The 16,974-nt window shown below is 37.3% G+C and overlaps 1 protein-coding gene across 3 annotated transcripts in view; it reads right to left on the reverse strand.

Moving 5' to 3' along the window:
- The window catches only part of LOC137403802 (arginine/serine-rich protein PNISR-like), a 33,084-nt gene continuing 16,110 nt past the window's right edge, over nt 1–16,974 (reverse strand). Inside the window, exons 2-12 of one of the 3 annotated variants that reach the window (XM_068089858.1) lie at nt 16,194–16,324; nt 12,660–12,916; nt 7,616–7,807; nt 7,007–7,163; nt 4,816–5,009; nt 4,476–4,613; nt 4,093–4,204; nt 3,667–3,723; nt 2,356–2,517; nt 887–1,948; nt 1–356 (exon numbers count right to left, since the gene is read on the reverse strand). In XM_068089858.1, the coding sequence (XP_067945959.1) occupies nt 915–1,948; nt 2,356–2,517; nt 3,667–3,723; nt 4,093–4,204; nt 4,476–4,613; nt 4,816–5,009; nt 7,007–7,163; nt 7,616–7,807; nt 12,660–12,916; nt 16,194–16,275 (2,385 nt within the window). In that variant the 5' untranslated portion in view covers nt 16,276–16,324 and the 3' untranslated portion in view covers nt 1–356; nt 887–914. Of the gene's footprint in view, nt 1,949–2,355; nt 2,518–3,666; nt 3,724–4,092; nt 4,205–4,475; nt 4,614–4,815; nt 5,010–7,006; nt 7,164–7,615; nt 7,808–12,659; nt 12,917–16,193; nt 16,325–16,974 lie in introns of all 3 variants that reach the window. The other 2 variants (XM_068089857.1, XM_068089856.1) reach the window with 2 other exon arrangements.

Below are 16,974 nucleotides of genomic sequence, written 5' to 3' on the forward strand. Positions count from 1 at the left end.
TAATTTAATTATTGGTATTATTGAGAAATAAGAAATATTATAGTTTCATGGCGATTTCTCAAGTCACCCTAGACTGACTATAAACTATGTACATGAAATAAAATCAACAACATGTCATCATTCCCTAGTAACAATATCTTACCGAATGAAAATTTTTACTCACATAACGGGCATTTAAAACAGCATAGTAGCATTTCAAACAGCATAACAGTGTTAAAACTCAAAGTCGATAGCAATGCGCATATTATAGCTAACTGACACCAGGGCTGGCGGGTGATAGAAAGAAATCCAGCAGTTCAGCGACAAGCTTCAACATCTGATAGTTGCATTTGCGGCTGACTGTATACTCCATTGCGCTAAAAACAACAAAAATACTATAATACGACAACACATGGTTCACATAGGCCAACTGTAAAAAAGAACAATGTTTCTTCACCATTTTTCCTTTGATCCTGTTAAAATTTTTTCAAACTACAAACAATCTAATGCTCTAAACATTTGCGAGATCTGTTTTGTTTTTTATGCGCTTGTTAAATCAGTTATAGCTTGACAGGAAACAAATAGAAATGATAGAGACTATAACATTTCCAGGCTGATATATGAAAAAAATTCGTGAACTTTACAAAACAACTTGAAAATAGAGATTTTACATATCCTCAAGGAGCTTACAGATGAATACCCATTAAACGCATAGCATTAATATAAGAATCAAGCCTAAACAGTCTTCATAGATACACGCAACTTGATTCCTCGGATACATCTATTAAATTGTAGGCATAATGAGAGCTCTATGAATAAGACTACCTATTAACAACTAGTGTTTCAGGTCAGGAATACAATGAGCAAGCTGATAAACCAACAATCAGTATTGCAGGAGCTTACTTACCCAGGTGAAAGTAAACAGAACCCTTTACCTACTCTGTACCCTCGCTGTCACTGCTCTCTGAACTGCTGCCGCTACTAGAGGAACTCTTGCTAGATGTGGGTGAGCCTCTAGATATTGTTGATTTGACGGATGCTCTGGATGATAGCTTAGCCTTGTTGGTCGAGTGAGAATCTTTGTCTAGAGATTGAGACGGCTCCTTACCACCCTTCTTCGAGCTGTTTCGGCTCTCATCGTGGCTCGCTCTAGCCCTGTGCTCTGCAGATCTAGCCCCACTGTCTCCTACCTTACTAGATTCACTCTCACTTGCAGAATCTGAAGTACGACTGCGCCGGTGAGACTTATCATGACGAGGGGACTTATGCTCATACTTGCTATGTCGAGAAGAGCGCCTGTCCTTTGACTCAGCCTTACGCGAATGATAGTCGGGGGATCGACTTCGATGCCTATGTCTTTCCCGTGAGGCATTCCTTTTTCTTTGTTGTCGCTCATCGCTATACGAACGCCTCCTATCACGTCCTTTTTCACGCCTGCGAGAGCTGCTTTCAGCACTAACAGATCGTTCTCTCCGTCTTCGCTCACTGTCCTTACGTTTCCTTTCTCGACTGCCAGAACGTCCCTTATGTCGTCTTTCACGGCTTCGCGATCTTCTTTTGTGTTTCCTTTCTTGACTGCGTGACCGACGTTTTCTGTCTCGGCTACGAGACCGATGTTCACGTTTTCTGTCACGACTCCGAGAACTACGCCTGTGTTTACTACCTTTACGATGATCAATTTTTTTATCTTTGTGTCTTTTAGGATCCCGGTCCTGACTTCCGGAATGACTGCTGTGTTTTCGTTTCAACCTTGCCCGGTGACCATCAGAATCATTCTCAGAGTCACAACGATCATCTACCCCTTGCTTATCATCTACGCTTCTACTTGCCCTGGATATCGATAGTCTGCTTTCTGAAGATTTTGCTGTTGTGTCTTCATCGCTCTGGTCATTGTCAATACCGGGTATGCTGGTAGACTTGTTTTCAAAGTGATATGCTTCTTTCACCCTCCCGGTGTTGTTGAACCAATCTAGAATGACCAGAATAGAATATTAAATGCTATCTGACATCTTACCGCATTGAAGCTAATTAGGGAGTTCATCTGCTAAAACTTCACAAAAATTATTAGGTCCATCACACAATTGTTGAAATGGTACTTCCGTATGCAGACCTACCAACACAAATGAAGTAATGAAATCTTATACACCGTAAAAAAATAGAATGACCAAGTCACCCTTGCACGATCTATTAAGAAACCAACGTAACTGAGGCAGTTACCAACCCAACACAGTTACTTTCAAATTCACTCATAAAACCAGCATGCGCATAAATCTATTTTGCGAAAAAAGTCAATGACTTTCATGAAACAGGCAAACTGGGCCAGCCGCACTATCCAGAATTAAAAAGGCCAATCGCCCATCAAAATTGAGCACTTACCCATCGCCTGTTTTTCTTCAAGTTCTACCTGTTTAAGCCTGTCTCGCTGTTTCCTGCTGAACTCTCGATGTCGCCTCTCTGCCACATCACTGTCTTCACCGCTGCTTGATTCATCATCCTGTCCTTCTGAATCCCCATCAGATATCTCGGAGTCGTATCCTCCTGTACCATACACTACATATGCAATACTCATAGAGCACGAACTGTCAATAAAGTAATCATTGTATTCAGCACATGCTTTGAAACTGCATCAAATTTTAAGCTTTCTCTCTAACAACAAAAGGACTAAGAAGACAACTTGCCATCTGAGTTGTGTTACTAGGTACTAACAATTACTAAGTACTAACAATTACTAAGTACTAACAATTACTAAGTACTAACAATTACCAAGTACTAACAATTACTAAGTACTAACAATTACTAAGTACTAACAATTACTAAGTACAAACACTAACACTTGAATGATTGATACAAGAGTCTAAATAGAGTGAGTAACAACACTGCCTAAATATTTAATCGCAAATGTAAACTGAGCCTGTAGAATGAGCCCATCCTTTTATGAACCTGTTTCCAGAAACCAAATTTATTTGGTGGTAAAATTGAGGAGAAATGTACTTGATTATTCAACAAGCCAACATTATTTGATTGTCAGAATGTCAGGTGCTTGAGGAAGAACACAGTCAAATGTTCATACCTAAACCTGATGAGACCGAAAAATAATGTTCTCCGTATAAGACTTCAGCTACCAATAACAATAAAACTCAAAAAATGAAATAATAACTAGATTGTACCTATTAGCAGTGATAGATTCAAATTTTTAAATTTCGAAAAATTTCATAAAATCGCAAAAGCCTCGACTGCAGAGGTCGATATTTTGGACTTAACATATTTATGCCTACGGTCCACACTCCTTTATATGTATATCATAGCATGGAAACAACATCAATCAGAAAGCTCGACTTCAACAACACTTGATTAGACAGGAGCACTTCACGATTAAGAATTTCAAGAGTCATAATTAATGACACATTTTACATAATCTGCGCATTCTTCCATTAGTAAAAGGGGAAGGGTAGTCTAACTTCTAGCCTTTTCTCTAATAGTTAAACTTACTACCGATCTACTACATAGTAACCAAGTGTGCAATAATTATATTACCCAACAACTATACGGCAAAATGTCTGCTTATGCCCCACGCAACCCTAATACGAAAAACTGGCCTGAAATAAGCTGCAAAAGAATGGCGTGACAAAATCGCAGTCTAGTGCAAAGATCAAATCAGTCACGAATATATGAACAATAGAGTCTTACCGAATGAGCTTTTGAGAGAGGTTAATGCACTAGACCTGCCGATCATCTTGGCTGGAGCTATTATAAGATTGGTACAGATTATCAGTGAGTGGATGGCAGTCGTGCAGTCGAGAGAAAGACAGCACACAAATAGATAAGCATCAAATATTACTCACATATGAATGTGCAGAGCAAACATGTAGCAAAAGAGTCCACAATTAATTGATATAGCCAAATGGTATATTTCATGAGTGAAAGATAACTCGAGGGCATAGCCAATCTTGTCCATAGAGTGATGAAATTGTGAGACCCATGAAGGGAACATACTCATAAAACTGACTGTCATGCAGTCATACGAAGTTATGTAGCACTGTTTATAACAGATATTGTCTCGTATTGTCTCCAAGACTAGACTGAAAACACGCCACAAATGCGTGATATTTCTACCTGAGAATTCGCGCTTTTTACACTTGTTATAGACACTCTTGCACACCGACTCTATTTCCTCATTGGTTACGGAAAGGAGCACTTCCGTGAGCATCGTCTTCACTTTCAGCATCTGCAATGAGAAAGCAACCACCAAACCTGGCCAATTAATAACCCAGTATATTACAAAGCTTGCAATCATTTGTCCCTCAGAAAGGTTGTAAATTGTAACCAACAATCCTTTATTGTAAAGTCACAGCTTTATAGTTCTGAGGTGATGAATTGCTAAATAAACTGGGCCACAGGCTATGCTAACGCTACTCTTTACCCGGGTAACTCAAACAGTAGTTTCTAAAGTTACGAACCTAGGTTTAACATGAACCAGATCAGAAGTTGTTACGTACCAGCTGCGCCTGTCGTTCTTCTGGAGTGAGGTATTTACTTTCAGGGGAAGGAGACCTTGAAATAGACCCTCGTTCAGGAGTTACCGACTTCTGCCTTCCTTCTGACTTGCTTGCAGGCATCTCAACCTCATCGTCCTCCTTGACACAAGCAGAAGGTAGAACCAATGGTTACTAACCGAACAACAAGCAGAATTTCACGAGGTTCATGAATGAAGAACCCTGCCAAAGAACTATCGACAGGGTATAGCAAACAGCAAATTATCTCTAACAACAATCGTTACTGAAACATTTCCTCAGAAATCTGGCACAACCAATATAATCTCCCATTCAGTTAACTCACAAATTTGCTCTTAACTGGAATGCCAGTTCTAACAGCTTCTTCTTCCGCTTTTCTCTGTTGTTCCTCCTTCAACAGCTTTTCCTCTTCTCTTTCCTTTTCAAGTCGTTCCTTTTCTTCCTTCTTCATTTTTTCTCGTTCCATCTTCTCCAGTCCTTCCCGTATCCAAACAGGGAGTGTTTTCCGCTTGGCAGCATCTGTAAGACACGCATAACATATTGGTAGCTGAGCCAAACGACATGAACGCACTACTGAGCCTAAACTACTGTGCACTATAATAATACCAGAACTGCCAAGTAATCATCTCCGTGTTTAAGCAAATCACACAAATTTAAAAACATTGTTGCAACATTTGAACAGACTGCCTGCAACAGAAAAAAAATACAGTAGACGCTCTTATAACATATACCTCCTGTACCGTATACCTCCTATAACGTAAACCCCAGATAACGTCAAGTATTTATTGTAAGTTTTTGCTTCCTACTACGTAAAAAATTTCATACATTGTAAAGTGTCAAGTCAGATGAGTTCTCAAATTCGATTTGGACATTAATTTATCTCCCCGCATTTGCAAAAGAAAAAATGACGTGCATATAGCGTTATACCTATTACATAAACAACTTCCACAACAATCTATTTCGCCGCGATAGATCATTAAATGTGTCAACAAAACAGGAAATAGGGTAGTGGTGCAATTACTCATAAATACCAAGGCGATCAACTGGTGCACAAGTTAATACGTCGGTTCACCAATCCGTATGTCCCGAGTTAGAGTATTTGTCGAAAGTCTTCTTTTATCCTAACCTTGACTCCTGGATACAGGTAGATGACGAACAGGTAGTCCAGCGTTGTTGTAAAATATTTTGTTGTTTTGCTTTCTTGTGGACGTATAAGATAGTTGTTATTAGTTTTACTTTGAAGAGTACACTTTGATGTTCAGAAAAAATATGGAAATCGTAATTGAACATTAATGAATGTCGGAGATATGCACTCCCCCTCAACTTATTGTAGAATTACCGTAATCATGGTCTATAAAACCAGTGAGATTGATATAAAAAGGAGAAAATTTGCAATGCAAATGCAAGCTAATAATGCTGCAGTTACGGTACAGCCCACAAATTAAAAAAAGGTTAAGTCAAGTTTTTTTTTTTGTATGCCAAAAGGGCGAGTTTAGAAAGATCTTGGAATGGATTAGGCCATTTACTATTATTTTACTGTTTGTAACAGATACAAAAGTTAAAAATATAATAGTAATAAATACAAGGGGGTTGCAAGTCTAGACCTTCCTGAAGTCCAGTTTAGATTATTCATCATGCGTTCATAAATGATGTGATAAAGACAGATTTGTGATACAGACAAATGTGTTAGACTAAGATAGATACTTCCATCATGTCTTTACACATAGATAGAGACCAATGTGAACCAGGAAACACACATTTAACACAAATGCGCTTCCTATCTTCACTAATCACAGTTGAATGTGATAAGACTCATTATGAAACTGTTAATAGCAACAGTATTCGATTTGCAGACGTTATGACAAACTGTCATCCTCTGGGAAAATAATTCTAGCTAAAATAGAACAATTGACCATAAAACCAAAACTTACTTTATCTTATTTATTATTAAAGAATGGTAAACAGATTAATCTGACTGAAGAATTTTTTTTAAATAAAAACAATACACATCTTTAGCTTCATGAGGCTTGTCTGATCAGTTATTGAGTTATGACCGATTCTGGTTTAAATGGTGATCTAAAAGAGTGCATAGGTTAAAAAGACCTTGTAATATGTTCATGAGAATTTATCACAGAATTACTGTGAATATCAATGCATCATAATTTATTCACATACAAAGTTGGAAGGTTAGTGTGGTTTCTTTTGCACACTTCGGTTTGCATTAATTGCGAAACAGGAAATGAACTAGACAACATTTGTAACAGGTTTCTAGTAAAACTTATGCATTCCTTAACAGTTGACTGTTTTGGAAGCCGACTGTTTGGCTACTGAATTAGCTTCTATAAGTCAATCATAACGAAAAACTTGCGCACAACGCAACTGGTAGCATGAGGATTAAACTTTCTGTATATTGTACTAGAGAGAGCTGAAAAACTAAATTCCTGAAAATTTTTAACTATATAACCATTAAGCGCATGAACACTCAACACATAGCAACAGTGAAGCAGATTGTTTACCCATTGGAACGCTAGGGGAGGGTTCTGTAAGATCGGCATCATGAAAGTGAGGTCGCGGTTGGTGACCTTTTGCATGTGATACGACAACATCATTATAAGCTCCAGAATGACCATAGCCTTGGTTGTGGTTTGGCCAGTACGGCTGTTTTTGATAGTCCTAAAAGACAAAGATATTAATGAGATGAAAAGTAATATCCATTTTTACCAATAAGGAACAGCACAATCATTAGGTTAGGTGATCAGATGTATTCAGACTAGGGTCTGACAGCATAAAACAAGTTTCAATTAATTACTTGGATGAAATATAGTATTCCTTTTCCAATATACGCGTATTAGACTACAATTGATCAAAAAGTTTTGCAATAGCTTCAAGAAGTACTGCCAGACCTGAGCTTGCGGTAAAAAAGCAATGATGGATATCAACTAGCGCAATATAGGTCAGTGTGAAGACCAGAAGAGCAGCAATGTTTGCACCACTCACGGTGAACTGAAAGCATATTGAGAAACCAAGCGTTTCTGGTGCAAGCTTCATTTAAAAATGAAGAGAAATGAATTGAGAGCAAGCTGCTCCGTCTGAACCATTCACTGAGCACCAACAAACCAACTGACCTGTTGATTATACTCATACCCTTGATTGTATTGTCCAATGGTGCCAGGTGCGTCTGACAGAGCCGTGTTGTTCGGAGCCTCATGAGCTGGCATCGTTGAGTGGTACGGAGCATCATATGTCTGGGTAGTTCCATGGTTGTAGTCAAACGCCTGCATCGAGTTGGATTGAGAAGGAGTGGGTTCACTCGTGCCCTGCAACAATCAGAATGTAGCATGATGACTAACAGATTCAATGAAAACCCACGGAACAAGATTTTGGAATACCTAAACTCTATAATACGAACAGAAATAACTCACAATGACCGATGCTGGCACAAACATGAATACTTAAAGGTTGACTTGCAACAAAATTCACATTACAGTTATTTGGTATTAAAAGATTCACCATGTCTTACTCTGTTGTGTTGTAGGTGCCAAATATGTGGAATTGTGATTACAAGTTCTTTAAAGCTCAAAAACGAAAAGCCGCCTTGGAAGCTTGGAAATTGGAAGCTCTTTATTTCGATGACGTAGTCGTGAAATCTATTTATTGTCTTGTCACGTGATGTTCTCACGTGAATTGAAACGCCAATAAAAAGCTCAATATCAAACTTATCGTAGCACTAGTTTATGACAAACACTTCGGGTTTTACCGAAGACCTCGTATCAAATATAGATGCTCGCTACTTTACAGTTTTGTTTCGGTTTGGTCTAATCGGCAAGTCGTAATCTAATCATGTGACCCAATACTTCGCAAATAATTTCTGCAGCACTTTTCGATTATCACAAGTGACCAACAGGCTGGTCATGATTATCAGACAATGATATGTACTTCTTTAAGCTATGGCTAAAAAATTGAACAAATTTTTACGGTTAAGTTATAAGATATCCCTGCTAAAAGTGACAGTATTACGATGATGATAAAACAGGCGTGTAAGAACAATAGACATAGTTTTATTGAATGCGTGAAGTATATTTGTGAAAATACTTCGACGAATAAGGTTGCATGAAAGTGTAAACAGAAACCATCTCTCACAACTAAATCCCATTTGAACCGTTTTGGAAAGAGAATCCAAACTACGGCGGTCTCGTGTGGCTGCGATTTTCTGTTCGGTTTTGAGCTTTTAAGAGCTTGTAATCACCTTTCCACATATTTTGCACCTACAACAAAACAGAGTAAGACATGGTGAATCTTTTAATATCAAATAACTGTAATGTGAATTTTGTTGCCAGTCAACCTTTAAATGGATGTCATGGGTTCACACATTCATTAGCAGTTTCAAAATTTTACAAAACCGCTGAAGTCATGAAAAAGCTAATATAAGTTTGAAATGAGCAGAATATGATTTTTCGAGAATAAAAGAGAACACCAAAGATGGCTATGGAAGCAATTGCGTAAATTCATTAAGAGTAGGCAAAAGATGACACAGCAATAGACTTCCTACACCTTCCTACAACTTCATACACCTGTTAGAAGATCAATTAGTCAAATCAAACCTGAACCAACTGCTAGTAACTAATCACTCCCTCGAGTAGGACAGAATCATCAAGCTCATAACCTAACGTATGACAAACTTGCACACGCATCTTCTAACATCTAGGCTGGCAGTCACAGAGGCACAACTGGCCTCACCGCTGACTGCGGTGTGGATGAGGTTTTATTCGCTTTTGTTTTTTACAGTCAAAACTCCTCTGCATATGAATGTCTTGACATTCATCTCAACACAACCATTAATTTCTGATATACGACGTCCGACGTTCATCAAAATGTGACAGGTTTCTAAGTGACAGTAAAAATAATACAACTACATGTATATATAAAGACTGTGTAAAGACTAAGCAAGTCTAACAGACTGTGTGTATTACTAAGCCTACACCTATGTTAACATATCTCTAAGGGTCTAACAGACTGTGTATTACTAAGCCTACACCTATGTTAACATGTCTCTAAGGGTCTAACAGACTGTGTATTACTAAGCCTACACCTATGTTAACATATCTCTAAGGGTCTAACAGACTGTGTATTACTAAGCCTACACCTATGTTAACATATCTGTAAGGGTCTAACAGACTGTGTGTATTACTAAGCCTACACCTATGTTAACATATCTCTAAGGGTCTACCAGACTGTGTATTACTAAGCCTACACCTATGTTAACATATCTCTAAGGGTCTAACAGACTGTGTATTACTAAGCCTACACCTATGTTAACATATCTCTAAGGGTCTAACAGACTGTGTATTACTAAGCCTACACCTATGTTAACATGTCTCTAAGGGTCTAACAGACTGTGTATTACTAAGCCTACACCTATGTTAACATATCTCTAAGGGTCTAACAGACTGTGTATTACTAAGCCTACACCTATGTTAACATATCTGTAAGGGTCTAACAGACTGTGTATTACTAAGCCTACACCTATGTTAACATGTCTCTAAGGGTCTAACAGACTGTGTATTACTAAGCCTACACCTATGTTAACATATCTCTAAGGGTCTAACAGACTGTGTATTACTAAGCCTACACCTATGTTAACATATCTCTAAGGGTCTACCAGACTGTGTATTACTAAGCCTACACCTATGTTAACATATCTCTAAGGGTCTAACAAACTGTGTATTACTAAGCCTACACCTATGTTAACATATCTCTAAGGGTCTAACAGACTGTGTATTACTAAGCCTACACCTATGTTAACATATCTCTAAGGGTCTAACAGACTGTGTATTACTAAGCCTACACCCATGTTAACATATCTCTAAGGGTCTAACAGACTGTGTATTACTAAGCCTACACCTACAGTGCTGTCAGAAATTATGAGACCACCCAATAATTCTCGCCTTTGTTCAACTTTGCACCTCTTCTGGCACCATATTAATTCATTCATTTGCCACATATTGTACATCATTAGATGCAGAAATTTCCCCTTGTTCTAGTAAAGTAAATCAGGAGTCTTTCATTCTTCTTTTACAGCATTGGTGATAGAATTAGTGTCATCAAGTTATCTGGCCTACCAAATATTAATGGTAACCCCAGCAAATTGACAACCCCAACGGCCCTTTTCAGGGCCACCATCTATTTACAAGAGTTGTTCAAATTATATTTCAGGAATATCAAAAGCTGAACGAGCTGAAAATTCAATAGAAATAGATAAGCAAATTTTCGTTTTTTTATTCATATCAGTTACATATGCCTTTCGATTGAGATAAAAAATAAGTATGGATTGTTATGTGATGGAAATTTGCTTCATATTAATCAGTAGAAAATTCCGCATCTAATGGTATATGGTTTATGATAGTTTTTTGTAAAACTAAGTCAGTAAATCATTGCTACCACCAATTGTCTCTTAAAATGTGAGGTGGTCTCATAATTTCTGACGGCACTGTATGTTAACATGTCTCTAAGGGTCTAACAGACTGTGTATTACTAAGCCTACACCTATGTTAACATATCTCTAAGGGTCTAACAGACTGTGTATTACTAAGCCTACACCTATGTTAACATATCTCTAAGGGTCTAACAGACTGTGTATTACTAAGCCTACACCCATGTTAACATATCTCTAAGGGTCTAACAGACTGTGTATTACTAAGCCTACACCTATGTTAACTTGTCTCTAAGGAAAGGTAATTGTAACAAATTCTTTTTAGTGATTACTGCATTATTAATTGTTTTTTTACAAATAGCTTTTACATTTATATTTCATCCAGTTTTATACAATGCTCTTGTTTTAATCCTATATAACTTAGCAATATATCATTTATATTAATCCTATAATTTCTTGACGTATTCATTATTGTTTCTCAGATTCTACAAGAAATTAAATAAAATATATTGCGATCTTTATAAATCTTCATGTTTATAATATTTATAATTTATATCTTGTATCTTCTTGCTGAAAAATCCAACAATTTAAACATATGATGCGATTATTGGAATGCATTACATTGGTATGTTAAGGTTTGAGTGTATTTTTTATTTTAGTATTTACCGAATATTTAAACATCTCATAACAAAACAATAGGGCTAAATTTGAAACTGCCAATATACAAAAATATGGCCTTAACAGCGAAAGCTCGTTCCCTGATGCACTTAATCGGCTAAAGGTCCTCACTTGGCTTAGTATGTTTTCTGAATACAGTAGATGCTCCTACAACCTATACCTCCTATAAAGTAAACTCCAAATAACCTAAAAAATTTATGTGAAGTTTTTGTTTCTTAATACATAAAAAATTCCATATAACGTAAGGTGTCAAGTCGGGCGAGTTTTTCAAAATCGATTTGAATGTTAGTTTATTTCGCCGCACTTGCAAAAGAAAAAACGCCGTTCGTTTATCATTATACGTGTATCTATTATAAATAAGGTTCGCAACATTCTAGTTCGTCGTAACGGATCATTAAATGTGTCGAAAAAAGGCAAATAGGATAGATGGGCAATTGTTCATAAATACAAATACAATTGATTGGTGCAGGTGTTACAGCGTCGGTCTATCAGTCTTAATGTTATAAGCTGGAGTACCGTCGAAAATTATCTTTATCCTAACCTTGACCCCTGGATAGTGCTAGACGGCGGGCGAACATGTAGAACGGCTTTCGTTGTTTTGCCTTATTGTAGAGGTACAAAATATTTGTTATTAGCTTTACTTTGAAGAATTGACTGCTGTTTAAAAAAATAAACAAATAGTTGTAAATGGATGTCGAAAATGTGCTATCTCTTTCTCTCCCTATCAACTTGTTGTAAATTTACCCATATCGTGGTCAATAAAACCAGTGAGATTAATCATAAAAGGGAGAAAAGTTGTTGATGCAAACCAATAATTCTGCAGTTACGGTACAGCCTACAGATGAAAAGAGTCAATGAAAGTTTTTCCTTTTTGGATGGCCAATGGGGAGAGTTTGGAAAGATCTTGGAACGGATTAGGCAATTTACATGCGCTTTAATGTTCTTATAACGTAAAATTCCTATAACGTAAACGTTCCTAGAACGGGTTATTTACATTATTAGGAGCGTCTACTGTACTGAAATATCTAACCAGCGAATGAGCACTCAACTGACTTATATACCTCTGTATTTACACCACCAGTCCAATCTGTGCTAGTTGTACTATCCCAGGCTTGGTTTTCCGTCTTAGGAACACTGAAACCTTCAGACCAGTTATTTTTAGCATGGGAACCAATGTTGATAGGAGGCTGCATATCCAGCTGACTTGAAGACTCAGGGCCAGGAATCGGTGGTGGTGGAGGAGGTGGTGTAGTAGTTTGAGCAACATCTCCGACATCCTTAAATTGCATCCATTGTTTGGCTAAGGCTGCCCAGTCCACTAAAAATTTATAAACAAAAACGTGTTCAAGTATAACATTCAAAACAACCCATACTCCATGTATAGATAGAGGTGGGTACTCCATGTATAGATAGAGGTGGGTACTCCATGTATAGATAGAGGTGGGTACTCCATGTATAGATAGAGGTGGGTACTCCATGTATAGATAGAGGTGGGTACTCCATGTATAGATAGAGGTGGGTACTCCATGTATAGATAGAGGTGGGTACTCCATGTATAGATAGAGGTGGGTACTCCATGTATAGATAGAGGTGGGTACTCCATGTATAGATAGAGGTGGGTACTCCATGTATAGATAGAGGTGGGTGCTCCATGTATAGATAGAGGTGGGTACTCCATGTATAGATAGAGGTGGGTACTCCATGTATAGATAGAGGTGGGTACTCCATGTATAGATAGAGGTGGGTACTCCATGTATAGATAGAGGTGGGTACTCCATGTATAGATAGAGGTGGGTACTCCATGTATAGATAGAGGTGGGTACTCCATGTATAGATAGAGGTGGGTACTCCGTGTATAGATAGAGGTGGGTACTCCATGTATAGATAGAGGTGGGTACTCCATGTATAGATAGAGGTGGGTGCTCCATGTATAGATAGAGGTGGGTACTCCATGTATAGATAGAGGTGGGTACTCCATGTATAGATAGAGGTGGGTACTCCATGTATAGATAGAGGTGGGTACTCCATGTATAGATAGAGGTGGGTACTCCATGTATAGATAGAGGTGGGTACTCCATGTATAGATAGAGGTGGGTACTCCATGTATAGATAGAGGTGGGTACTCCATGTATAGATAGAGGTGGGTACTCCATGTATAGATAGAGGTGGGTACTCCATGTATAGATAGAGGTGGGTACTCCATGTATAGATAGAGGTGGGTACTCCATGTATAGATAGAGGTGGGTACTCCATGTATAGATAGAGGTGGGATCATGCAAGATTTCGGAATCAACATAATTTAAGTATGATTGGATTGCTGGAGATGAATGCATCATGTTCAATCATTTGGCCTGGAATGTGTATGATCTCATGATGAAAGATAAAATTCTATAGCAATGATATCATTTTTAAAATGAAAAACCTTCTGACAAATCAACAGGAAGCCTTCAGGGGATGTCTACACTTACTTAAGAGTTAACTGCCAGCTCACAGAATTAATGCATTACCACTAGCACACAACATTACAAAATAGGTTTTCATAATATTTTGGTTTAATTACGTAAAATACTGTTTGATCAACATTTTGAAATGAAAATAAAGATTTGAGATATATTTTAGTATATATAAATATACTAAAATAATTCAGTTTTTCAACTGGATTCTGTGAATTGTCCATTAAAAATATTTATTCATGAGAACAGAGCCTGAGCTGATAGGCTTTTACAAAGTGACTTTCAAGAACAACTAATTATTACGAACAATGTTTTAAATTTTCATTCTGTGTAAAAGAGGAATTTTGTGATAGCACGCTCTGCAAGATGAGACGAGCAAGCCGATTGGTGTAATTCTATAACTACCACTCCGAAACTAACGCTGGATGTATAAATACAATATCAGCCTTTTCTAGTGCTTATGACATCTGCTCCGACCCTGCCCAGCATGCACAGAAGATTTATGTTGTGAGATGTAAACTAACCACCAAAACATTACCTATAAACTGATAGCTCACAACAGCGCTATGCAACTATTACCAAGGATATGGTTTTTCAAGAATAGTGAATTTGCATCATTTTTTCTATTTATAAGCTTATAAAATACTTGCTATTATGTATTAAAATACTTGCTATGATGTATTACAGGCAATGGTTGAGATAAGCTGATGTGTCCAAAATTCACAAATTGGCTAATCCCTAACATTGATATCAGCGATTCACATGCCGATGTTTTTTCTGAAAAAATAGCCTGCTTACATAACAGCCAAGAGCTTGCCTGCCAAAGGGTTCCGTTTCTAAAACTGGTTTTTGGTTTAACTAGCATAAAAAAACATACAAGAAAAATGAAATTTCATGATATTGTTGTAAATAAATGTAATTTTAAAATGATGTCAGTTAACCTGTGAAGTCTTCAAAGATGTTTCTTATTTAAAAACTGTACTCTGTAAACAGATCACAGCAGCACCCAAAAACGAGAGCTATAGTTTCTAATAAGAAATAGCATGTCAACGGTCGCAAGGTCAAACAGTAAAATAAGCTTAGGTACTGCTGCCAAAGTGAATCCAGAACTACCTCATTTCCAACAACCGGGTGGCAAATTTCTTAAATGCTGGTTAGTTGTCAGAACATAACATTTAATGCAAGTTGAGTGGTTTGTTTACTGAACACGACAATGGTACCGAAAAAACCACAACGAGACTAAATTATGTTTAAAAAAACTGTTTGTTCAAGAATAAGCACGGTTAGAAGTCGCTACTTGATAGAGTTGCGTTCTCACCAGCCAATTTGTAAACAGAGTTTTTGTGGCCAATATCTGAACGATTTCATGAGAGTTATCGGCTCAATTTTTCTCGTTCACACCAGAACAAGTATGGACAGAGAGTGGGTGATTATTTTTTATTTGCAGGGTCAGATAACTTTAGCTGAGATATCTTTAGTGGGTCAAAATTTAAATTTTGTTAACCGTTTCCAACAAAGTTTTCGGTGGACGTTTTTACCTTTTGTTGAATGTTTCCCACAAAATTTTTCGTGGACGTTTTTAGCAAGTTCAACAATTATTTTGCACTGTCCAGTTCAATACTAATAATGGATAACTAGAGGGAGGACAATTTTTCGTTAATGTCATTTGCTTCAATTGTTATAGCAACAGCATAATAATTGAAGCAGATGTTTCAATAAGCATGCTGTTGCTATGATAATTGAACCTGAGCAATAATTCTGTTGATAGCACCCTTCAGGGGTGCTATCAACAGAATTATTACTGAATTCTTAGCTTATAACAAACAATGTGCATGAATGTGAAAAGAAAAATGGCATTGTGCAATATAACATGACAATGTGTCGTTTGCTGTGAAAGTGATTTTATTGGCTACTTAAATTAAAAATCTGCCACCAATCAGGCACAGCCTGACCAAATTTATTTTTGGCCAAAATCCGTCTCAGACTCATTTGCTCTTTTTGTTTAAGTCGATTCTCGGTCAGTGGACCAAATGATCCAGACAATCAGCATGAAAATGATTGGTTTGAACATAGCTTTAAATAGATACTGGCCGCAGCAATATAATATTGATGAACCCGGGACACATTTGTTAATACATGTACCTTGATCATGTGCCATATTGGCATAAGCACTTTGCTGCATTGGCCATTGTTGCTGACCCCAGCCTCCTGGCTGTTGCCACATCTTTCCAGCCCTAGGTAAACACAGACAAAAGAACGTGTCTTCCGCAGTTCTGAAATGATTCAAATAAAAATATAACATTATTCATATAACTTACTTGCTTTCAATACAACACCGCACACTTTCCTATGTAGAAGCCAAATCAGTATCGGCCTAAAATTATTGAGGCTACTACTCTGGTAAGAAAAGCATGTAAGAAGACATTCTAAAAACTGAAATCATAAAGAAAGCAACATGAGTTTATTGGCCAACTTCAGGGTTGGAGAAAATCATTTGTAGATCGATTTTTCTATTGTTTAGAAGTTTTGTGACAAAATGGATTTTTTCAATCATTTTGCTCATGCTCGATGCAATACACAGACAATTTGCACAAAAAACTACAAATAAAAGCCAACGATATAAAAAGACACTATGAAATATTTAAGCACGTTCTTCCTGTGTGATCGATGCTGAGGTTCATGCGAAATAAAAATACCGTCATGCCAGCTTTTTAGTATCTGACAGGTTACTTATTTATTAATGAGCAAAACCAAAAGTGGAGAATACTCTTTCAACTCGGCAGCAGTAAGTACATAGGCCTATTGTAACTCAGCAGCAGTAAGTACATATTGTAACTCAGCAGCAGTAAGTACATATTGTAACTCAGCAGCAGTAAGTACATATTGTAACTCAGCAGCAGTAAGTACATATTGTAACTCAGCA

This window comes from Watersipora subatra, chromosome 9 (genome assembly GCF_963576615.1).
Source record: "Watersipora subatra chromosome 9, tzWatSuba1.1, whole genome shotgun sequence".
NCBI classification, from domain to species: Eukaryota; Metazoa; Bryozoa; class Gymnolaemata; order Cheilostomatida; family Watersiporidae; genus Watersipora; species Watersipora subatra.